Source organism: Heloderma suspectum, chromosome 6, assembly GCF_057233095.1.
Source record: "Heloderma suspectum isolate Gila_16-S chromosome 6, 16-S_ref, whole genome shotgun sequence".
NCBI classification, from domain to species: Eukaryota; Metazoa; Chordata; class Lepidosauria; order Squamata; family Helodermatidae; genus Heloderma; species Heloderma suspectum.
The window spans coordinates 29,120,838-29,146,712 of NC_139463.1; the positions used below are offsets into that span (position 1 = coordinate 29,120,838).

Sequence of the window (25,875 nt, forward strand, 5' to 3'; positions counted from 1 at the left end):
GGCCATGTAACCTTAGTTGCATATGGAGAGGCTCCAAGTGACTTGAGAGGTCTCATTAAAATTGTGTTTGAGAACACTTGACATAGAAGGAGGGTTTAAAGTACACAGAGTGCATGAGTTAAAATTGAGCTAGGCCTTGTGAGACCATTTCAGTCTTGAAGGGTGTGTTTCCCTGCAATTTTATATTGTTCCATTTTTCTGATGCCTTTCCAAAGAGACAATTGAATTGATTTTGATTCAGTTTTCTTTTTTCCCAGTGCTAGGTTGTTTCTATCCTGCGTTAGGTTTTGTTCTTTATCATTCTTTTTAGTCCACATGATAATGTGTACATATGTGGTGTAGTGGCAAGAGTGTTGGACTAGGAGCTGGGAGATCCGGGTTCTAGTCCCCACTCGGCCATGGAAGCTCACTGGGTGACTTTGGGCCAGTCACAAACTCTCAGCCCAACCCACCTCACAGGGTTGTTGTTGTGAGGATAAAATGGAGAGGAGGAGGATAATGTCAGCCGCCTTGGGTTCCTTGCAAGAGGAAAAAAGGCAGGGTATAAATGCAATAAATAAATAAATAAATAAATATTGTGTTGCACTTTTTAAAAACATATACATTTGGTATACATTTTCTGCAAACATATGATTTGTTGTGTGGAGTTGTTTTTGTTTGTTTGTTTGCTTGCTTTTTCCAAATCCACACAATTGTTTACGCAGTTCCCACATCAAATAAATTATTTTTGTGTACATTCCCCCACCCCCTGCATTTTTGTGAACATTTGCTAGTTTGGTGAGAAATTTAGTTTCATATTCTGTAATAATCTGATCCTGAGCAAAAGGGAGGCCAGGTTTCCAGTGATGAAGTTTGGATACTTTTTTTCTAAAACTATCAGCGAGACCAGGATTTTGCATCAAAACTTGGTGAATGTAAACTTTTGAGAGATTTTTCAACAATTTTGTCTGTGTATTCACAATGCAGCATTGAAGCTGACTCTTGCAGTTTCCCATACCAATGCAAGCTTTACTACTGTACGCTAAAAAGCCATTCTAGCTTGTGTTTTTGGAATGCTTCACACAAAAGAAACCTAATCTTATCGGAGACCTTGACGAAAGATTGCAGTACAAACATTACAGTATAACTAATGCTTATAAATTGGAACATGAGCCATGCTTTGCCATCATTCAGATGATGATGACAAAGGAGCATCAATTGCAAGGCCACAGTGAAGCCATTATGTTCTGTTAGTCTGACATTCTGCTGAAACTGTGATTCACTCTACTTCCAGCAGAGATTTGGAATGTCCCCTAGTAACAGTTGTTTCGTTACAGGTGTTAGCTTGTTGATTCCGCATGGTGCTTTCCCTGAAGAAATGTCTTGGGAGATCTACCTTGTCATCAACCAAAGTGAATCCAGGTAAGGCAGGAGCAAACAAAGAATATATTCATATGCTAATGCTTTCTCTTTAAAACCAACCTTAAAACCTGGAAGAAGGGAAAAAAGAGGCGATTAATTGAAAGAAGTGTGATACTTAACAATTGATTACTGTTGATGAATGCTGTTGTTCTGAAAGTAAAAGCAGATGGGTATATATAATTAGAAATTGTACCTTTAAGAAAAAATAGCTCCATCCCTTATCGTTCGTAGTGTTCTGTTCCAGACAGGTATGTATAATTATAAGTGGTACTTAAAAATAAAACAAACAGTTTTATCTCTTCTCTTTAGTAGTGTTTTGTTCAGGTGTTGGTCTTGGTCTGAGCCAAAAAGGGTGTTCAAGACAAAAGTTCAGGTTCCAGCAAGACAAGACAAGTGAAGGTTGCAGTAAGGCAAAATGGCCTGCTTTTTCCAGTGTGTGTGTTTGTGTGTGTGTTTCTGTGTGTGTGTGAGGACAAAATAAAAAGAGAACATGTCTTCTGAGAAATTTCAGCTCAGTTCTAGATTGCACGGTGGTGCCTTTCTGGAATATTGAGATACCAGAACAAAATTTGTCACATCCATTCCAACAAAATTCTCCATTTCGTGTTGAAACATGAGCTCAGCTTCCTCATCCATTTTCAAAGGTGGGGGGAATATCCACTGTAATGTATATTGGTGGTGAGGCCTCTCAGCTTTTGATTTACTATTACTAAACCTCGAGATTACCCAACAAAACCGATTTGCAGTAGACTCGGAACAGATCAAAAGATATACTTCACACTAGGGATGCTGGAGGAATTCGAGATGGACTAAAATGAGCTCAGATTTCTAAGAATCCGACCTATGGAATCTGCTGCAGAGTGACCCCCCCTCAGGCCACGCGGAGTCTGTGGACTTTCAGATAATTTTTTTTGGTTGTTTTACTTTCGTGAAATTTATGCATATAAATTGGTAGGAAAATATGTAAGTTTCTGCTGAGGAAATGTTGAATGGAAGGAGGGACAATAAGCTAAATGGTACGTACCAAGGTAAATTATGTAAATACTTATGTAACTACTTACATAATTATTTATATGTTTTTCCACATGACGAAAAAAATAATGTTCGCATCTGTCTGTGGGCGAGTGACAGAACAAAAGGCACCTGATAATCTGTGAAACACAGACAGAGTGGATTTTACACAGTCTGTACATCCCTACTTCATACAACTCATAATCAGCTTTCAGAATTTTCTTCTACTAGTTGTGGTGATAGTGATGGGCTCAGATAGCTTTTTTTATTTAAAAACACTCACAAAGGATTGTTTATTACTCATTTTATTTTATTTATTACATTTCTGTACTGCCCTATAGCCGAAGCCCTCTGGGCAGTTGACAAAAGTTAAAACATTAAAATACAATATAGTAAAAAAAAAAAAAAAGGTGTCCCCAACCAGTCGTGTCTGACTCTAGGGTGTGGTACTCATCTCCATTTCTAAGCCGAAGAGCCAGCGTTGTCCGAAGATGCTTCCGTGGTCATGTGGCCGGCATGACTGAACACCGAGGTGCACGGAACGCTGTTACCTTTCCTGCCGAAGCGGTGCCTATTTATCTACTTGCAATTTCTTGCTTTGCAACTGCTAGGTTGGCAGAAGCTGGGACTGAAGACGGGAGCTCACTCCGTCATGCAGCACTCGGGTTTCGAACTGCTGTCCTGCCAACCTTCCAGTCTGCAGTTCAGCATCTTAACCACTAAGCCACCGCGGCCCCTTAAAATACAATATACAGAGTTTAAAAGCCATTTACATAAAAGCACACAGACAATATATACCAACAACATATAACTAACAAGAACTTCTAACTAAAAACAATTTAACGAATAATAAAAATCCAACAATAAAACAACACAGCTTGAAAACAGTATACAAGAATCAGCAAAAGGAACAAGTGTTCTAAAAAGGAAAGGCCTGCCGGAATAACAGAGTCTTTAAGGCCTGCTTAAAGAACTTCAAAGAGGTCAGCAGGTGCGTTTCAACCCACAGGTCGTTCTGCAACTCAGGGGTGGCAAAGGAAAAGGTCCTCTTGAGTGTGGCTGCAAATCTCACATTAGGCAGCCACAGCAGAGAGCCCTCAGAGGACCTTAGGTGGTGGACTGGGACGGACGTAGAGCAGAAGGTGCTCCCTAAGGTTAAGCACATTAATGCAGGAATTTATAATATATAGGTCTGTCAGTTGCTGTTTTCTAGGGATGATTCTGACTTTCCATGTGCTGCTAGTGAATTTCCATAAGCAGCTGGTTAGCTGTTGTTTGAAAGAGAATTCTGGACTGTACCAATCTTGGTTTCAATGGTTGGTAGGTAATTTTAGGCTCTGGAAGTCATGGTCTTACAGGACCCCCCTCTTTATATGGTAATGTGTATTCACTTACTTTGGTATGTTCATTTGTGAGCCCTCCTGCTCATTCTGCTGAGTGGGACCCTGCACATCTGCCCCAAAGCCCTGCTGCGATGGCATCACTGCTTGATCTCCAGTGGAGGCTGGTGGCTCCCATGTCATGGGGCGGTGGATCTGCTCTGGGTTTCAGTCAGAACCAGTCAGAGCTCCAAAGGAGCTATCTGAGGTGCTGAACCCATTTTGGAGATAGGATTCAACACTTTGGATAGCTCCTTTAGAGTTCTGACCAGTTCTGACCGAACCCCAGAGCACATTCACTGCCCCACTGACATTGGAACCACTAGCCTCCACTGGATCTTGCAAGGTTGTTCTTCCATAAGCTGCATTAAAAGAAAAGCAGAATAATTGATCTATTTCTCTCTCTCTCTCTCTCTCTCTCTTTTAAAGTGGGCACAATTCTGTCTTGTAGCCTATTATCTTGTAGCCTCTTGCCCATTCTTTTTTCCCCCCATTCCCTGGTCGAGCCTTTCAGCCAGCTTCTGGCATTTACTCCCCATGACATTTTTTTCCGACTTCCTTTTATGTTTGAGTCTTGGTTCAAATGCACTGGCCTGCAGTACTGACAAAGAGTGCTGATCTTCCCCTCCCCTTTTTGCCTGTGGGGCTGCTACAAATGTCCTTGTTACAGGTCAGTGTGAGGAGGACTGGGTTTATTATGCCCATTCCCCTTGCTACCACTGTTCGCAAGATGCAGTGGGATACTCCAAACAACATTTGTCTGATGTAATTAAATAAGCACCAACAATGTACGTCATGTTTGCAAGCTTCCCTCCACTCCACATTCATGATGTACTTTTTAAAGCTGAATGGAGGGAACAATCTATACAGATTAATGGTTAAGACGCTGAATTGCAGACCGGAAGGTCAGCAGGACAGCAGTTTGAGACCCAAGTGCTGCGTGATGGAGTGAGCTCCCGTCTTCAGTCCCAGCTTCTGCCAACCTAGCAGTTGCAAAGCAAGAAATTGCAAGTAGATAAATAGGTACCACTTCGGCAGGAAAGGTAACAGCGTTCCGTGCACCTCGGTGTTCAGTCATGCCAGCCACATGACCACAGAAGCATCTTCAGACAGCGCTGGCTCTTCAGCTTAGAAATGGAGCACCACACCCTAGAGTCGGACATGACTGATTGGGGACACCTTTACCTTTTTTATTTCTCCTCTCACTTTTCATTGCAAAAGGCAGCTTTCTGTTGAGGGTTCAGGGCTGGATCTCAACACCCTAGTATTAAGTTCTCTTTTGGTCATGGAGTACTGTGCATCTCAGCTGCTTCCTGTCAGAGCTTTGTTCTGCTGGATGTTTTCAAGGGATCGGAAGAAGATTTTGTGCCCAGGAGAATGGAGAATGCAAACACAGCCTTCAAGAATGTTCTCTCCCCAGGAGAATGGAGAATCCAAAACTGAAAGCATCCCAACTTATTTGTGTACGTCTCTGACCTCTAGAAGTATTGAAAAAGATGAGACACCAGCAATGTTGCTGAGATTTCTCTTAAAACAAACACATACCCTGAAAACTAAGGCAAAGACTTATTCTGCATAGAATAATATTAGATCCAATAGCTGAGAAAGCCAACTAACCATCTTTAAGAATATTGTGTGTGTGTGTGTGTGTGTGTGAGTGTGTGTGTGAGAGAGAGAGAGAGAGAGATGTCAGTGAATTTTGATGCCTGGAGATATTTTCCAAAACTTAATCTGAAACCCTTTCCAGCTTTTTTTCCCCCTCTGATAGTTCAGCTCTATTGCAAGACCTTTCATATTGCATCCCCATCTGCTGCTGTTGCTTTTTCATCATTTTCAATGAAAGATTAAGATATGTGAAGGGAAAGAGGCAAAAACACAAGGATGAACCCAGCTGTTTCATCTGCAAGAGCTCGGTAGAAGTGAATTAAAACGGGTTAATTAAATAGAAGGAGCACATACTTTGCCTGCTGTTTTACTTCTGTGGGCTAAACATGGGGAGAGCAAGCCAGACCAAAAGAATTGTCATAGAGAGATTTGCTTCCTGAAACACTGCAGGGAAAAAAAAATCAAACAAAACCAGTTTTAATTAGAATGCCACACATTCTTTCCTTTTCAAAGAGTTGAGACAGCTGTGATATGTATTCTCACTCCCTTAGTACAAAAGGTAGCTAAACCTATCTTTGCTGCAGTGTAGGGAAATATCAAATCAGTTTTACGGTTAACTTGGCCTGGATTTAGCCCAACTAAGATGCCATCTTGTGCCCATGCCAGCTAGTTGGAATCTTATGCTCAGCCAGCAGTGTCAGAACCAAATGTTTAAAGCCTTCCTGGTGGCAGCACCCAGATCATGGAACTCCCTCCCCAAGGAGATAATATTGGCTCCATCCTTGCACAGTTTTAGGTGGGTAGTGGAATGTTCCTGTCTTGTGCAGCTTTGATTAGCTTTTCATTTAATCTGATTCTGCTCTCCGGGATGTTTTACAGACAGATCTGTTTTTAATCTGGGTTGCTATTGAAATTTGCTTTCGATGTTAGGGATGGGAAGATTCCTCGGTCCTCCGGGGAATCCACCCTTGGGGGGAGGCAATCCATCCCCCCGGAATCCTTACCAGCTGGCTCTGCTCCACAGTGATTCCGCGGAGCCGCCGGCCGGCTCCGAAGCGCTAGCGATACAGCAGTGGACTTGATTAGTAGGAGTAGCTTACTCAGATGACCTCCTTTCAGTAACTACTGCAGGTAAGAAGGAGTATTGGTCCCATCATGTAGTGGTTCTGGTGTTTCAGCTGGCGGTGAGAGAAACACATCAGTTCAAGATAGATCTTCAGCAGCTACCTCTGCTGATGACAACCCACCCTGGCCAGAACACCTTCTCAGCTGGTCAACATGGCAATGCCACACTGACCCATCTGCAGACTGGACCTTGTATGACACACATCCAGTTATCTCAGAGGAAGGAACCCACCTCTGTCCAGCTAGTTCCTAGCAAACACTTGATCTTGTGGAACAAATGAATGGAGAGTAGGAGCTGAGAAGGCTGCATCCAGAGCTTGCTCCCATTAGGGATGGCGGAGAATTTCTCCCCGAAACTTCGGGGGGCCGAGCGCCAACATGTTCGGTCCCCCGAACAAGTTTTGGGGAGAAATCATCCGGACCCCCCCACCCCCCGCACACACCCCCTGGGACAGGACTTACCTTCGCCGAATGTCCCTCCCGGCGGCGGGTCCGGCCGGCGGTTCGGTGGGTGTACGAGCGGGGCGGGAGCGGCAGCCGGTCTTTGGACCGGCTGTCGCCGCCACCATTCCAATAAAAGAAAAAACAAAACAAAAACACCCCTGTGATAGGCTACGTGACGATTAACGTAGCCTATCACGGCTAGATTTGCGAAGTCAGCCGTGATAGGCTACGTTAATCGTCACGTAGCCTATCATGGGTAACTTAAAAAAAAAAAAAAAAGCGCGTACGGATAATGGCGGCCCCCATAGGGAGCCACCATTCCTGTTCCTTATTTGGTCACCGTAGTCTACGTAAACATTTACATAGACTACAGCGACTAAATAAGGAACGCGAATGGCGGCTCCCTATGGTGGCCGCCATTAGCGTACGCGGTTTTTTTTTTTTTATAAAGTCACCCGTGATAGGCTACGTGACGATTAATGTAGCCTATCACGGCTGACTTTGCAGATCTAGCTGTGATAGGCTACGTTAATCGTCACGTAGCCTATCACGGGGGCATTTTTTAAAAAACAAACAAACAATGGAGTTCGCGGCCGGGCGAGGCGGGAAGCCTCCTCCCCGGCCTGAATTTCGGCCGGGCGAGGCGGGAAGCCTCCCCCGGCCTGAATTTCAGCCGGGGCGAGGTGGGAAGCCTCCCCCCCCAGCCTGAACTTCGCGGGGGGAGCAGCGAAGCGCCTCCCCCCCACCGCGAACAAGCTTCGACGAAAGGTAAGTGCCTTTCGTCCACCCCTAGCTCCCATTTGCTTTATAAGTCTTCAGCTAAATCTGGGTGGAGACAGTCAAGACAAGTTTTCAGATGCTGCTCCATGAGTAACTCTGCAGGACTGACTCCAGTCGTTGCACAGAAGAGTATCATGTTGAGCAATGAGAAACCTGGCAAGGCATGTTGGCCAGTCTCCTCCCGTACTGCACTTCAGGGCATCTTTTGTTGTCTGCACCATCTGTTCAGCTTGGCCATTTGTTCGGGGATGACGAGGTGCAATGGTGACACCCTGAATAAAGTTCTTGTCTACAAATGATTTAAATTCAGCAGATATAAAAGCAGTCCCATTATCTGACTATAGTATCAGGCAACCCATGGGTTGCAAATAAGTGGTACAGTGCTGTGATTGTTGCAGCAGCTGTTTGTGATGGTGCTAAGACTACTTCGAGTAAGAATCTACCACAACCAAGAAGTTTTTTTTCCCCTTGAAATGGTCCTGCAAAATCCATATGGATTCTTGACCAAGGCTTCTTGGTCACTTCCCTTGGAAAGATAGGTGCTCTTGGTGGATTGTGCCTAGTGGCTTGACAAGTGCTGCACTCATTTACAGTTTTTCCAATATCTTAGTCAATACCAGACCACCAGACATAGCTCTTGGCCAATGCTTTCATGCAAATGATTCCTAAATGAGCTACATCCAATGTGGTCAAGATGGTTTGATGACCCTTCCCTGGAAAAACAACACAGTTTCCTCTTGGCAGACATCCCTTATGGGCAGACATCTCATGCTGACAGCATTTGAAGGGCTTACATTCCTCTGGGAATTCCTCATTTGGCCCTCCCCTCCATACCCAGTTTAAAACATGAGCCAGTACAGGATATCAAGCAGTCAGCCTATCAATTTGATCAGCCTGAAGAGGTGGGTCAGGAAGGGCTTCAACCATCAAGATTTCCAGTGTGGGAGGTACAACAAAATCTGGAATTTGAAGTAGTACCCTACTCAGTCCATCGGCATTGGCTATTCCCTTTTCTGGCTTGTAAAGAAGTGCAAATCATAAGCATTGTCAAGGGCTCCTTGGAGGTCTCTCTCTGTCTAAACCAGTAGCCAAGTCCAGACACAGACAAAGGAATTCCTTTCAAAGCTTTATTCTTCTTTTACAACTTAACAACTATACCGATTGCAACTAGATCTGAGCAGCACAGTACCTATGCCCTAAGTTGGAACAGTTGGTCCCCGTTTGAAAGGGAATTACTGGCAGACCCCTGAACTTAAGGACTACGGAGAGTCCCTCCCTTTTTCCCTTGGAGCCTCTGGGCACAGCCGTTGTTTGTGCGCCAACCTGGTACTTCGCCTCCTTTCTGCGCCCTCCATCTGGCGCCGCTCTCTGCGTCGCGCATCCACCAAGTCTGCTATCTGTGCTTGGTCACTCCCTGGAATGCTAACTAAACTAGGAATGCTGGTGGGAGGAATCTCCGTCAGCTGTTGGTCCTGGGAAAGAGGAGCACGCTCCTCTCCCAGGAGTGACTGCTCTTCCTCAGAATCAGAACTACTCTGGGATTCTATGGGCTCAGTGTCCACCCTGACAAGCATTGAGCAGAATGCTCCAAAGCTGCATGTGGGGTGATAGTATGCAGGGAGTAGGCTTACCAGGACAGAAGATTTGTAGGTGAGGGAGGCTTGTAGTCCATGTCTATTTCAAAAGTATGGCCATAGAGATAGGTGTGGAACGTTTTGACTCCTGCAATAACAGTTAAGGCTTGTCTGTCAATTTGTGCAAAGTTCCTTTCAGTGGTTGACATAGTCCTTGAATAATAAGCAATTGGTGCCTCTGTACCATCTGGAAATTTGTGGCTTAGTACAGCACCAACCCCGTAAGAAGAAGCATCATAAGTAAGGATTAGTGGGGTTGTTGTTGTTGTTGTTGTTTTCATCATAATGTACAAGCACAGAATTTGAACTCAACATAAGTGTTTGACGTTCTGGAACACATTCTCATGCTGGCTGGCCCAGTTCCATGGAACTCCAGCAAGCAATGCAGTGGCCCAGCAATGGTAGCCTTTTGTGAAAGAAACAAATGGTAGAAACTGAGAAGCCCCAAGAAGGCCTGAAATTCCTGCTTTATTTCTGGAGCAGGTGCATTGTGAATTGCACATTTTTTTTTCACCAGTGGGGTGAATACCAGAAGCATCAATACGATAGCCCAAAAATGTTATGCTGGAGGTTCCAGTTTCACATCTCTCCTTTTTTTGCATGAATGTCTGATGTGTCGAAATGATGTAGAACTACTTGAAGTCATTCAGCAAGCTTTTCCACTGTTGATCCCATGAGTAGGACATCATCAGCTTATGGTACAAGACCTGGAATTCCAAAAAGTAGGGTTTCCATGAATTGTTGGAACAGGCCAGAGTCCACAGAAATTCCGAATTGCAGACACTTTACTTGGAATGCCTCTCCATGAGTGATTATTGTTTGGTCATCTGCTGTAGAATCATCGATGGATAACTGTTGATATGCTTGGGCCGGATCAAGTTTTGCAAAGACCTTCCCTCCACCAAGAACAGTGAGGAGCTGATTGACAGCAAGTACTGGGTATGGATGCTGCTTAAGTGCCTTATTCACAGTGCACCTGTTATCTAGGGTTGGCAGAGAATTTCTCCCCGAAACTTTGGGTGGCTGAGCACCAATGTGTTCGGCCCCCTGAAGAAGTTTCGGGGAGAAATTCTCCGCACCCCCCTGCCCCCGCCCCCCCCCGGGACGGGACATACCTTTCCCGAATGTCCCTCCCGGCGGCGGGTCCCGGCGGCGGTTCGTCGGGTCTTCGTCAGGGGCGGGGGCGGCAGCTGATCTTTCGACCGGCTGCCGCCGCCGCCATTCCAATAAAACTAAAAAAAAAAAACGCCCCCATGATAGGCTACGTGACGATTAATGTAGCCTATCACGGCTAGATCTGCAAAGTCAGCCATGATAGGCTACGTAAATCGTCACGTAGCCTATCACGGGTGACTTAAAAAAAAAAAAAGCACATACGGCTAATGGCGGCCCCATAGGGAGCTGCCATTCCCGTTCCTTATTTGGTCGCTGTAGTCTACGTAAAGATTTACGTAGACTACAGTGACCAAATAAGGAATGCGAATGGCGGCTCCCTATGGGGGCCGCCATTTGTGTACGTGCTTTTTTTTTTTTAAAGTCACCCGTGATAGGCTACGTGACGATTAACGTAGCCTATCACGGCTGACTTTGCAGATCTAGCCGTGATAGGCTACGTTAATTGTCACGTAGCCTATCACGGGGGCGTTTTTTTTTTACTTTTTATTTCACGGCCGGGCGAGGCGGGAAGCCTCCCCCCCGGCCTGAATTTCGGCCGGACGAGGCAGGAAGCCTCCCCCCCGGCCTGAATTTTGGCCAGGCGAGGCAGGAAGCCTCCCCCCCGGCCTGAACTTCGGGGGGAGAGCAGCGAAGCGCCTCCCCCCCACCGCGAAAAGCTGCGAGACCAAGTAAGTGACTTTCGTGCACCCCTACTGTAATCCCCACACAGTCTCACCTTCTCATTAGGGTTTAATAATGGCACAATGGGCAGAGCCCACTGGGTCTGTGTAACTGGTTCTAGCACATCTGGCTTGATTAAATGCTCAAGCTATTCTCCAGGTTTTTCCTGCAATGCAAAAGGCACATTCCTGGCTTTCATGCAAATGGGTGCAATAGATGGATCCAGATGGAGTGACACTGGCTTCCCTTTGTATTCTCCCAATTCTTCAGAAACTTGGGAATTTATTAACAATTGCTGCAAGCTGACCTGTAGTAAGGGTGTGAATTCCTTAAATGCTAATCCTTTTTGATGAGAACTAGTTTCTCCTTAAGAGATTTTTCCTCTGCCCCTCCACAATTACAAGTGGAAGCTTCCCTTAGAAGGAGATATATTGTACATCTACAGTGCAGCATCTAACAGTATCAACCTTCTTTGCATTGTAATCATGCAGAAAGCATGATGGACTTGACAGCTTTGGTGCAAGGGTCCCAGAAAATATGTGCTTAAAGGTGTTTCTGTTAATTCCAGATACCCCAGACCCCATATCCACTTCCATTTTGCACTTCCGGCCATTGATTAATACTGTTGCCTAAAACACAGAATCATCATGAGGTTCCTTGCCACAGACCTTCTGAATGTGATATAGCTGTTGAGTTTCATCACCATGTGGATAATCAACCCCATGAGACAATAGGTGGAGTGACTCTTTGTTATCGTTCCTTGGCCTTGTGCTGACAGATTTAGAATGGCAGACTTGTTCAAGGTGATCCTTCTTCTTGCAAAACCTGCACTCAGCATCCTTGAATCTGCACAGAGAGGACTGATGTGGTCCCCCACAGGTGACCCTTTCTGCAGATTTTATGGAGGGTGCATTTATTTTGTTCTGTTCACCTTGCAGCCCAGAATTCTCAGCCTGCTTGCTCTGGATGCCATTTACATCATCTGCATCTCTCTTGAGTTCTATGACATATAGTGATGCAGTCTCACTGGATAATGCCTTTGATTGAGCCATTGCAAATGTCAAGTTTGGCTCGGACAGGTGGCGTCGTTGTAGTGCTTCATCATGAACCCCACATACAAGGTGATCCCTCTACATATCCTCTAGAAAATCCCCAGGGTTGCAGTGTTGAGAAAGATGACACAGTTCTGCAATATAAGTAGGGATGGCTGAGAATTCCGCCACGGATTTCAGTGAGGCCAAATGCACTGGCATTCGGCCCCCTGAAATCTGTGGTGGAATGGCCTGCCCCCCTGCCCCCCCCACAGACGAAGCTTACCTGGGGCAGATGTTCCGGATGGCAGCGGCTCTGGCGGCAGCTCCGGCAGCGGCGGCGGCTGGTATTTTGACCGGATTTGCATCCTGGTCTTTGCCGTGATAGGCTATGTAAGTATTTAACTAGCCTATCACGACAAGCCAAGCAAAAAAAAAAAAAAAGGCGTACGGAAATGGCGGTGGCTACGGCAGCCGCCATTTGCGTTCAGTATTTTTCGCCGTTTTAGCCTACGTAAATATTTAGGTAGGCTATTAACGGCGGAAAAAAAAGGAGAATGCAAATAGCGTAGTGTGCACTATTTGCGTTCCTTTTTTCCCACCTTTTTAGCCTACGTAAATATTTATGTAGACTAAAACGGCGAAAAATAGGGAACGCAAATAGCGGCCACCGTAGCTGCCGCCATTTGCGTACGCTGTTTTTTTTTGCTTGGCTTGCCGTGATAGGTTACGTAAATACTTACGTAGCCTATCACGGCAGCCTGGCAGGATGCAAATGGCGGCTGCTGTGGCGGCTGCCATTTGCATCCGCACCAGCCAGTCCGCGGCCGGAACTCCGGCTGCGGACGGCCCTGGCCAAATGCTCTGCAGAGCTGCCGCGCAGCGGAGCCATCCGGGCAGGATTCCAGGGGGGAGGACCGGATCGCCTTTCCCCCCCATCAAGGATTTTGGGGGGAAGGGACAGAGCACCTCCCCCCCCACCACAAATCAGTCCGTGAAAAGGTAAGTGACTTTTGTACATCCCTAAATATAAGTAGCATTGCCCTCCAGGTTGCTGTATTCATTTTTGAAATTTAAATCTCTACACAATAATTGAAGGATTTGGTGAGAAATGTATCTTCAGTAATCCTAAAAGTTCATCAAATGTCTTAGTTTTGGGTGAAGCAGGAGCAGTGAGGGATCTTATTATGGCAAATGTCTGCGGCCCATAAAAGAGCACAACTCACTTTTGTTCAATATTAGCTATCTTATTTGCTTCAAGATAGAATGAAAGCTGTTCTGCATAAGAATCCCAGGAAGCAGGTTGACTAACATCAAACTCAATGATATGACCAAGAGCAGCCATTTTTATTTTACTTCTCTTAAACAAACACTTGCTCAAGTTCTTAAATGGGTCTGACTGCTTACCAATTAGCTGTGTAAATGGATTCACGGTTCTTTCTGCTTGTATAACTTTCAGGATCTCATCCTCATCACCACAAAGTGTTGTGTAGGTAGATGGATCAGCAGGCCTCAAACACAACTGCTCTTTAATTCAGCACACACAGAAGTGACCAGTTAGCAGAAGCTCCACCCACTGTTGCTACTCCCAGCTCTACAGGAGCTGCCAAAGTTCGAAAGAATAACGCACAGTGCCCTCCACCCTCAGGATACGTAACAGTTATGTACAGCACTTTGGAGGCCAGGGCTGGCCCTACCATTAGCCAGCATGAAGCTGTCTCCTCAGGTAGCAGATGCTGGGAGGCGGCAGCAAGATATTGGAGGAGAGAGCTGTGGGCCATACAGCCTGCTCTGCACCCCCTAAATTAGTCTGCAGCCTTCAGGGACAGTGGAGGATATCATCCCATTATCAGTGTTGAAGACAGATTCATCTGCCAGTCCACCTGGCTTTTGTACATGGAATGGGAGGGGGCTCTATCTTATCCTTTGCTTCAGGCAGCAAAAGGTCTTTGGCCACCACTGTTGGAGGCCCATTTTAGGTGACATAAAGGTGGTGTATAAATAAATAAAAAAGACATCATCAAACATGGCAAGAGCAGAACCACTGCCACAGAGACCCTAATAGGAACAAGTCAACTCATGTACTGATCATGGCAGTGCCCACAGATGGTTCCCCTGGCACCATGTTAAAGAAAAGTCAGTGAGGACAGAATAGGCTGACCATATTTCCTTGAGACAAAAACAGGATATTGGGATGATAAAAACGGGACAGGGTTATGTAATATTCCATATTCATGAAAAAGTAAGACAATAACAAAAGTTATTTTCAATAACATGAACATACTGAGCTAACAATTATCCTTCAGTGACAGAACTCATACAAAAATTTAGGTAGACCTATTTCACCATGATTGTACCATGAATATTTCTCCGATGAAGTAATCTTACGCAGCAAATTTCAGTCTTTCAACACCTTATCAACAGCCTGTTGAACCGAAATATGAGTCTGAAAAGTCTGAATCAAACTGAATGTAGGGCAGAAACAATCTCTATGGGTGGAATGATGGTAGAAATAACAGTAAGACTCACCCTCCTGGCTCCCACACACTGAATGGGGCTTAGCCACCGCCTCTTGAATTCCCCGCCACTGCAGACAAGCAAGGGGGCGGCGTCTGATCATTGCTAGCTCAAGAAGCCTGGCCCTGACTGGATAAAGTAAATGGAACTTCCTCTTTCATCACACTAGTAGTTTTACTGCACGCATTGATTAGCACAGAGCCTTATGATAAATACGTTCAGTTTTTTACAAAAAAATTAAAAATGGGACAAAATTGACATTTATATTAAAATGACGGGACGGTCAGGAAATATGAAAAAAACGGTACTGTCCCATTTAAAATGGTATGTATGGTCAGCCTAGGACAGAAGGATGATGAGCTAACTCATTCCTCTCCCACTCTCATAAAATGGCCTCATGGCTGCAGCTGAGGGAGGAAGTATTCTAAACTTCCCTGATGCTATAATTCAACTGGGAGGGGAAGTGCAAGTGAGTTCAAATCCCATGGCATCCTCCTAGACATAACATTCTACAGCTGTAGTTTGTCCTGTAAAATATATGCCCTTGCCATGTATATGTAGGGATGTGTAAACTCACCCCCTTCCAGGTTCTCCAAGTGCCCGCCCAGCCCCTGCTCACTAGTCCCTGGACCACACTCGAGAACTTCCTGCTGATGGCAAATATGTGCATTTTTGCTATTGCCATTTTTTGAAAAATGGCAACCATGGAGCTCGATGAGGCTGCCAGGGTGAGTGCGGGCCACTTGCTGAGCACGGGCAGGGGGTGAGCGCAGGCAGGGGCTCAGCAAGCAGAGCTCAGGGCTGCAGGCAGGAGGGTCCACTGGATTCCTGGATGGAATTGGCCATCGGGCTCCTGCGCCATCCCTATGTATATGAGTAGCATGATGAAAATAATAATTGTAGAATGGGAAGGGATATGTCACATGTTCAAGGAGGCTGCCCTTTAAACTGAGCCCTTTCAAATGCAAGAGGAGAGGATCCCCTCCCTCCTTTTCCCACAACCTGCTCTCAAATTTGTGCTGAAACTTCAGGATTCCAAAAGTTCAGTTTGGCACTAAAACAAAAATTAAAACCCACCATGGTGCAGAGTTTTACAGGTAGAGATGGGTAACCTTCCCAAAGCTCACCTTAGATGAACTCTGAAATTATGCAAGTTGTTATAAAAAAACAATGCCCACCCCCGCCCACCTGAGGCCAATCCATAATGGACGTTGTCATATTGTTCAATCAGAGTTCCCCATCCTAAGGATCTCCTTCTTTAGCAAGTGCAAAACCGGTCAGTTGACTTTTTAACAATTTTATTTGACAATTATCCATCCCCCCCACACACACACACACACTCTGTTGGTGCCAGGGACCTGCCTGAGAAGAGTCTTGCCCCACAGGCAGAATTGTAAACCTTAAGGTCAAATTTTCCACTACCTTAGAAAACATATAAAGTGGTGACCTTTAGATTCCATAATAGGGAACTGCATACAGAACAACTGTGTACCACATGAGAATTCTAGCTGCAGGTCACTTCATGAAGACTTTACTATGTCCAAAGAGAACACAAGAGTCAAGCTTTATTGGTATTTTCAGAGCCTTCAGGTGTTCTTTAGCTCAGTGTAGAATACGAGGATAGTTTCAAGCCAACCAAGTATTCTAGCCAACATCCAGAAGCAAGGTGTTACAGAACTAGGATGTGATGTTATGAATGGAAATTTCCTTTCGTGAGTAGATACTAACATGGTATACTGGATGCTACAATAGGGATGTACGGATTTTGTTAAATCTGTTCCATCTGTTTTTCGTGGACTGTCAGGCATCTTTTGTTCTATAGGATAATTTCATTCTACTTGTGCTAATTTGCATGTGTGCTAATGTGCTCTTGTGTAAATGCACAATTCACATTAACTATTGTGCATTAGTGCTAATGCACATTGGTTAATGTGCATTTGTGCAGATCATCTCAAAAATGAAAAAAAAAGAAAAAAAGAAAAGAAAAGAAAAATGTGCAAATCCCCCCCCACCCGCATTTTCATGTTTTAGCCTGTAGGGGAACATGCACATTTTAGTTTGCGGTTTTTTTTCCCCTTTCATTTTTTTGTACAACTACATTTGCATACAACTCCAGAAAGTTTTTTAAAAATGGTACAGAAGTCCATGGAATCCGCACAACCCAGAAAAAGCCAGGCAAATGCAGAATCCATGGGTCAGATTTAGGGATGTACGAAACACTTACCTGGTTTCGTCCAGGGACATCCGCAGTGGAGGGGAGGTGCTCCGTCCCTCCCCCGGAAATTCTCCCCGGCCAGCTCCGCTCCGTGGTGACTCCGCAGAGCCGCCGGCTGGGGCCACCCACAGCCAGACATCCGGCCGCTGGGCTGCGCAGGGATGCAAATGGTGGCTGCCGTCGCTGCCACCATTTGCGTCCCTGTCTTTTGCCATGATAGGCTACGTATATATTTACATAGCCTATCACGGCAAAAAAAAAAAAAAAGGGAATGCAAATGGCGATGGCTACGGCGGCTGCCATTTGCATTCCTGTTTTTTGCCATGATAGGCTACGTAAATATTTACATAACCTATCACGGTGAAAGACAGGGGTGCAAGTGGCATAGCGGCCGCCATTTGCACCCCTGTCTTTTGCTGTGGTAGGCTATGTAAATATTTACATAGCCTACCACAGCAAAAGACAGGGGTGCAAATGGCGGCCGCTATGCCACTTGCACCCCTGTTTTTCACCGTGATAGGTTATGTAAATATTTACATAGCCTATCACGGCAAAAAACCAGGAACACAAATGGCGGCAGCTATGGCCGCCATTGCTGTGATAGGCTACGTTAATGCAGATGCGGCCGCCATTCGCAAAGCAGTGCGAACGGCACCAGGCAAGTGTTCCGTTTTGTGCACTTTTCGCAGGGTGGTGGGGTGGGGGGCTTCATTCCGCCACAGATCTCAGGGGGCCGAATGCACTGGCATTTGGCCTCACAGAGATACGTGGTAGAATTCTCCAACATCCCTAGTCAGATTCATAGAAATCTGAACTCATTTGAATCTGTTGCAGATTTTTCTGACATCGCATTTTCCATACTGGCTACTAGGGATGGCGGAGAATTTCTCCCCGAAACCTCGGGGGGCCGAGCGCCAACGTGTTCGGCCCCCCAAACAAGTTTTGGGGAGACATTCTCCGCACCCCCCCGCCCCCTGCACCCCCCCCCCGGGACGGGACTTACCTTTGGCGAATGTCCCTCCCGGTGGCGGGTCCGGCCGGCGGTTCGTCGGGTCTTCATCCAGGGCGGGAGCTTATTTGGTCGCTGTAGTCTACGTAAAGATTATGTAGACTACGGCAAAAATAAGGGCAACGCTATTTGCGTTGCCCTTATTTTCGCCGTAGTCTACGTAAAGATTTATGTAGATTACAGCGACCAAATAAGGAACGCAAATGGCGGCTCCCTATGGGGGCCGCCATTTGCGTACGCGCTTTTTTTTTTTTAAAGTTACCCGTGATAGGCTACGTGATGATTTACGTAGCCTATCATGGCTGACTTTGCAGATCTAGCCGTGATAGGCTACGTTAATCGTCACGTAGCCTATCACGGGGGCGTTTTTTTTTTTTTTTTACTTTTAATTTCGCAGCCGGGCGAGGCGAGGCGCCTCCTCCCCGGCCTGAATTTCGGCCGGGCGAGGCGGGAAGCCTCCCCCCAGGCCTGAATTTCGTCCGGGCGAGGCAGGAAGCCCTCCCCCGGCCTGAACTTCATGGGGGGAGCAGCGAAGTGCCTCCCCCCCACCGCGAAAAGCTGCGAGACCAGGTAAGTGACTTTCGTGCACCCCTACTGGCTACTGCTGGCAGGTAGTGGCAAGTGATGGTAACTAGTGATAGGAATGAAGTTTGTAATTACTGGTTCATTTTGGTGCAGACTTTTGTCCACCTCATCATGTTTGGCTGTATTAGGAATCAAGTACCATTTTCCCCAGAATTTCTCTCTTCTCTTTTCGCCTTGGAATTGTGAGTGAGATTCTACACAGAAATAGCTAGCATTCAGTAGATGAGGCTTCCCAATCCACCTGTTTTGTAGGTGCATGTGAAATAGCCTCACGCCCGGTGAAATGCTTGTCGATTGCTGAGACTATATGACTTTTCCATGTGTTTGTAACTCTTCCAGTCAACAAGCACTCGAAAAGTTCTGCAGTGTAGGGCTAGGTGAGAAATTGGCTCCATTTGCTTTTCAGTGTGGAAGTACCACATTCACACTCCCTGAACCTAAACAAGGGATACATTTAGAGCTCGAAATTCATACTGTTCCAAAGCTTGTATTGTGGTTTGCCGGAAAAGAAAAAAAACAACAACCCTGCTTCCATTTGAAAAAAGTGCCCACAAAAAAGTGTACATTTGAAACAGTGCATGCAAAAAGAGATGAGTCATTTCTGAACACCTGTTGGGAAGTCCATATATACTGAGCCAATTCCAAATTAGACTGAGTGGACTTCATACATCACAATATTCTATTCCATAGTTTTTCTTTAGGTTATTAATCCAGCCTTTTAATTGCTAAATTCCACATGAGGGCTATGTCTATTCCTGTACTGATTGCTCGTAGTCCAGTGGACTATCAGGATTGGTGACAGCATGTCTAACATAAAACCATTTGTTCATAAGTAACTCCTCTTTGCGGTACTTCCTGTTTTGACATTAATATTGTTGGGAAAAGTTGGTGAACCCTAAAGGTTGGGTACACACAATATTCCCGCATGTCAGGGAAATGTCACTCCACTCCACATGGTGAAATTTAGTTACAATCTCAGAAAAGGCAGTGTGCATTTCAATGGAACAATTTTGCATGTATGTGTCTCTGTTTTGTCACAGTAAAACACATCCATGAGGACTAGTATTCATGGAAGAATGAGAGATTTCTGATCTCCTAGTAATATTGCCTCCCCCAATGGTGGGGTGGGGTGGGGAATCATAGAATCATAGAATAGTAGGGTTGGAAGGGGCCTATAAGACCATCGAGTCCAACCCCCTACTCAATGCAAGTCAGAGCATCCCTGAGAGATGGCTGTCCAGCTTCATCTTGAATGCCTCCAGTGTGGGAGAGCCCACACTGCATGTACACTTCCTAAATTGCATATATCCTTCAGCCCGATATCCAGTGTCCCTGGCAAAAAATGAACAAACATTATCTAACACACACATCATCTAACAAATACTTGTTTTATGTCTACACAATGGTTGAAGGAGACCTTACATGAACAAATGGTCAAGTGGATAAAAAGGGAGAAAGAGAGAGAGAGAGATCATGTGTACAATGTGTGCTAAAATGCTCCCTACAATATCTTTAGAGGATGACCATAAATCACTGTTAGGATGCCATGTTTAGAAAGGGAGGGGAGATATACTGGCCTGCTGTGAGCACTTCCAGTGAAGCAACTCAACAATAGTCAATGCTTGTTGTGGTATGAGACAATAGGACTGGTGCTGTGGAAAAAAAAAAACACTTAGAGTACTAATGGCTTGTGTACAACCTTGATGCTCTGGCATTCAGCCTTTATTTCCTGTAGGGGATGCTGAATGCTCTGAACAGAAACAGTTGGGAGTGTGGATCAGCATGAACAATACGAACAGAAAATAATGAATAAGCCTTTTGCTCAGATCCTCTTAGGAACATCTTGCAAGAGATCAAGGCCAGTGCTTATCGTCAGCATTGGCAAGTTATGGTATCCTTTAAGAGGGAAGGGAAGTAACATTTCAGATGGATTTACCAAGAATTGTGCATGATTTCATGAGGAAGAAGGTGTTCTTGCTTGCTGAGCAGGCACTCACTCCTCCAGCATCTAAGATCACCAGATCTTTGTGATGATCTACCCAAATGTACACTTTAGAAGCTTGAAGGGAATGTGTTTGTGCTGCTATTAATGTGAGGAATGTATGGGGATTTCATTTCCGTTAATTTGAGACCAGAACTTGCCCCATTTGCATCCCCAAGTTTGAACACATTGTGCAGGCAAAGTTTCCACATTCCTGAGCTTGCGATGCTCATTTGCAAAATCTGCAGCTTAGAAAAATGGGCACTTTAAAAATTTGCATTTCTGCAAAATGTGTGTCAGGAGTGCCCTAGCGGCGTCTTTCAGTCTCCTCCAATAGCCAACTCAAGACACAGACAAAAGGATTCTTTTCAAGGCTTTAATCCTTTTACAACTTAATGACTCTTTCAGATGCTAATCACCAGCATCTAAGCAATGAACAGCAGAGTAGCCTATGCTCCGGGTTAGGCAGTTGGTCCCCATTTGAAGGATAATCACTTGCAGACCCTCAACTTATGGGCTAGGGAGAGTTCCTCCCTCTTTCCCTTGGGATGCAACTGTTGCTTGCGTGCCAAACGGGTGCTACGCCTCCTTTCCACGCCCTCCATCGCTCATCGCTCCCTGCATCAGTGTCGAGCATCTAGCAAGCCCCCCTCCCGCACACTCTCACTGCCAGGGTCACTATCTATCTCAGGAATGCTGGCAGGAGGAATCTCTGCCAGCTGCTGTGCCTGTGAGGAATCAGTGGGCTCCTCTCCCATGGATTGCTGTTCCTCCTCAGAATCAGAACTGCTCTGGGGTTCTATGGGATCAGTTTCCACCCTGACAATGTGCATGTTGAGACTTTAGTAGGGATGGCGGAGAATTTCTCCACGAATCTTCGGGAGGCCGAGCGCCGAGGCATTCGGCCCCCCAAAACTGTTGGGGAAATTCTCCGCCAGCCCCCCGCACACCCCCGGGATGGGACTTACCGTGGCCGAATGTCCCTCTCGGCGGCGGGTCCCGGCAGCGGTTCGGCAGCGGTTCGTCGGGGGCGGGGGCAGCGGCTGGTCTCCGGACTGGCCGCCGCTGCCTCCATTACAAAATAAAAAAGTAAACACACACACACACACATACACACACACACATGTGATAGGCTACATGACGATTTATGTAGCCTATCACGGCTAGATTTCCAAAGTCAGCTGTGATAGGCTACGTAAATCGTCACGTAGCCTATCACGGGTGACTTTAAAAAAAAAAAAGTGTGTACGCAAATGGCGGCGGCCCATGGGCGCCGCCATTTGCGTTCATTATTTTGGCACGTCTAGCCTACATAAAGATTTACGTAGACTATGGCAAAAATAATGGCAATGCAAATAGCGTTCCCTTATTTTCGCCGTAGTCTATGTAAATCTTTACGTAGACTAGACATGCCAAAATAAGGAACGCAAATGGCGGCGCCCATGGGCCGCCGCCATTTGCGTACGCGCTTTTTTTTTTCCGAAGTCACCCGTTATAGGCTACGTGACGATTAACGTAGCCTATCACGGCTGACTTTGGAAATCTAGCCGTGATAGGCTACATTAATCATTACGTAGCCTATCACGGCTTTTTTTTTTTTTTTTACAATTTTCCTTTCGCGGCCGGGGAGATGGGCCTCTTCTCCCCTGCCTGAATTTCGGCCGGGCGAGGCGGGGCACCTCCCCCCCTGGCCTGAATTTTGGCTGGGCGAGGCAGGGCGCCTCCCCCCCCTTGCCTGAACTTTGGGGGGAGAAGAGAAGCACCTCCCCCCCACCGCGAATCACCCCTGCGAAAAGGTAAGTGACTTTCGTACATCCCTACACTGTAGTCAAAGTATGCATGTGGGTGTGCACTTTTTAAAAATGGATACAAATGTGAATGGATACATTCAAATGGGAGGGAGTAGCTTTCATTCTGGAATGGGAATGAGGCAGACCATCCTTTGAGGTAGGACTCAGAGAATCTCAATGAACCTGAGTCTCACTGAAGCCACTTATTATGGGGTGGGTGAAAGGAATTACTTACTGGAGAGAGGTTCGCTCAAGCTTTTTTGAATTTTGAATTTTGTAGTGAACTAAAGGTAGACCTGCATGGTATAAGAAACATTAGATGGGCATTTTTGGCATACTAGTTGGGAGAAAGGATGTACGCAAAATTTGTTTCAGTTCATTGATCAAGATTTACCCCGTTTGCACCTCCCAAACCAAATATAGACTCAAACACAATCTGCAGTTGACGTCCGTACTTTTCCAAACTTGCAGTATGATTCATGGACCCCCCCACCCCACCCAAGTGTTCAACAGCATGCATACATTTGAAAATGTGCATGGAAAAATGCATAGTTTAAAAAATGCTCACAAACATGCTTTAATCAATGGGAGAAGGATGTGTACTTTTCAAAGATGTGCACAATTGATGCGTGTATTTGGAAAAATATGCCCAAAATGCACACAGATTTTCATGCAAAAAGGAAAAAAAATCCAACAGAACAAAGAGGAATGAGTTTTCAGGTGGTATTTGGACAACTTCAGTGAGCTCGAGATTTGCTTGTATGCATATCTCTAATTGGGAGCCCTTATCATCTTTCCAAAGTTCCCTTAGGTGCAATGACAGAATTGGAACTTGAATACAGGCATCTTCAATGTTCTTGCTAGTTGGTAACTTGCCTTTCATAACAATAACACACACACACACACACACACACACACACATATATATATAAAATGACCAGGTGTACTCCATCTAGTGTAGTATCAAGCGTGCACTCCTGTGTCTTCCTGCACATCTGTAGGCATACATTTCTACATGCACTGTGTCTGTGGGCCAAACTAGATGTAACATTAAATGTGTCTTTGCATTTACCTTCCACATTTTTTTTTTAAATGGAAATAACGGCCACTGGAGGGAAATCTAATAATAATTATCAGGACGATAGCAGGCAATAAGTGGGAATGTAACCCTTTTGGTGCTGTCCTGACAAAAATTATTCCTCCAAAGTTGTGATTTCCTTTGGGCGGAGAGCTTCCATTGGTGCCAAGTAACAAAGATGGCTGTGTGAGTTTGTAAAGATGTGTGGCTATAGATGTATGTAGTGATAGTGATATTGACACATGGGAGCAGGACAATGGTGGCAGAATAAGCTTTACATGCAAAAGGTTCCAGGTTCAAATCTCTGTTCAGCTATGACACTCACAGGATGCCTTTGTGCCATTTCCACTCTGAAGGACTCCTTTTTGGAGGCCTCTGAGCTGAACATTGCAAAAGAGCTGCCTATGTCTGGGGACCTTGAGGCAAATCCGCTTAGTGGGATAGAACACCTGCTTTGCATGCAGAAAATCTCAGGTTCAATCCCTGGCATCTTCAGGTAGGGCTGGAAAGAAGTCTGCCTGAAACCCTGTAGAGCTGCTGCCCTTCAGTGTTGACAATACTGGGCTAGATGGACTAGTTATCTGACTCAATATAAGGCAGCTTCCTATGTTCCTAATGGTGAATGCTTTTTGTACTAAAATCTTAATATAAGATGCTCAGGGAGCACTTTTTAAATCAAATTATTGCAAGCCTGAAGTCATATTGATATGTGAGAAGATTGTAGGCATCTCCTTAGAAGAAATATAGAACTGGTAGGGATGGATGGACTCACCTCCATCTGGGTCATCAGGGAGTTCAACGTGACAAAACACCCCCCCCCCCTGCAGCCTGGACCCGTTTAGTGAGCCTCCCAGCAAACCCAGCCCTCACCTGCCGAGCTGTGCGAGCCACCCTTTCTCTGCGCGACACGGACGCTGCCGCTCAAGCCCTTGTGCGCAGAAGGGCTTTATGCATGCAAGGGTTTGACTGCTGGAGTCCTCCATGCCGTGCACATCCCAACCACTCTCATCATCTCTGCCTCTGGGTCACACGGAGTGCCGAGGCCTTGTCCTGCCCCAGCCGGCTGTTAAGGGCTTGACAGCCGGCAGTGGCAGGATGAATCCTTGGCACCGCGCTTCCCCCAACTGCTCTTGCTATCTCTTCATTGCAAGGAGGAGACAGCAAGAGTGTTTGGGGCATGCACAGCAACGGCAACCCGAGCTGCTCCCTCCCACTCGCCGAGCTCCAGGGTGCTCGGTGACTAGGTCCATCAGCGCCCCATGGCTTGGCGAGCAGGGTCTGAGGGGCTGGGCATGGGGGGGGGGGTCTGCTGGCCTCCCAGACCCAGCCAGGTGCTCATGACATCCCTAAGAACTGGACACCAAATTTTAACCGTGAAGTTAAGAGTAAAGCTAAGTAAATTTAACACTTGATCTGCCCCAGAGTGATTTAAGCTTTACTGATAGCAATTTGTTTATCTCCAGGTTTACTTTCAAACATTATGCTTCTCACACGCCAATGCATTATTATTATTATTATTATTATTATTATTTTCAAGCACCTCCCTCCAAATGGCATATTTCAATAGGTCACAAAATACAAGTGATGGGAATAACCAAATATTATTTTTTAACTAATGATGAAGCAAGAGAGAGATAACAACGGTGCATGTTTGATAATGGCTGCGCATAATGGCAAACTTGATTTGGTTGAAAGAGAGGGATGATGCACCAAACTGATTGTGTATTGTAAAGCCATTTCATGTGCTCTAATTACACTTCCTTGGTGTAGCTTCTTGTATTCTCAGTTCTTCTAGAAGGAAGAGCAAGTCCTATTAAGATGATTTATCATAAATATCCATTCCTGTTAATTATACTCTAGTGAAGGTGCCAAAGTAGGGGAGGGGGGAAGCCTTGAGTACTGAGCCAAAGGAGAATTCAAAGAGGCTTTGGAAGCGATTTAAATCTCCATGTGCATATATTGCTCATTTGGTGTTGCTCTAAACTGTGTGATAAGTGAAAATTGAGCCACATAAACAGTAATACATTTCCATGACACCTTTTAAGTATGTATAGCACTTAATAATTATTATCGCCTTATAACAATACTGTAAAGGGGTCATGGATATAGACAGGATTATGTATCATCTATCTACCTATCCATTCATTCAATTTAGAAATTGTTCCCTCCACCTACTAGGCACCAGGGGTGATGTACAATAACAATATCATTAAAGGCTTATCATAAAACCAAGGAACACAGGAGCAAAAACCACAGGGTGGTAGTATCCAATGCGACACTACTACGAATGTAAATTATATTGCACTAGAATAAAGGGCTTCTAGAGTAGGGATGTGTGAATCAGGAAAACTCAAGCTCACCAAATATGGATGTTGTGAGAGTCCAGAAAGGAAGTGGAGCCTGGTGGACTTCCCCATGGTCAGCTTCCTGGACTCCAGTCAATGGGCCACCACA

At 45.5% G+C, this 25,875-nt stretch overlaps 1 protein-coding gene across 1 annotated transcript in view; it reads left to right on the forward strand.

Moving 5' to 3' along the window:
• Window positions 1-25,875, forward strand: part of UNC5D (unc-5 netrin receptor D) — a 721,393-nt gene that overhangs the window by 605,378 nt on the left and 90,140 nt on the right. The window contains exon 12 of the mRNA XM_084807245.1: window positions 1,317-1,401. Coding sequence (XP_084663371.1) covers window positions 1,317-1,401 — 85 coding nt within the window. The remainder of the gene's footprint in view (window positions 1-1,316; window positions 1,402-25,875) is intronic.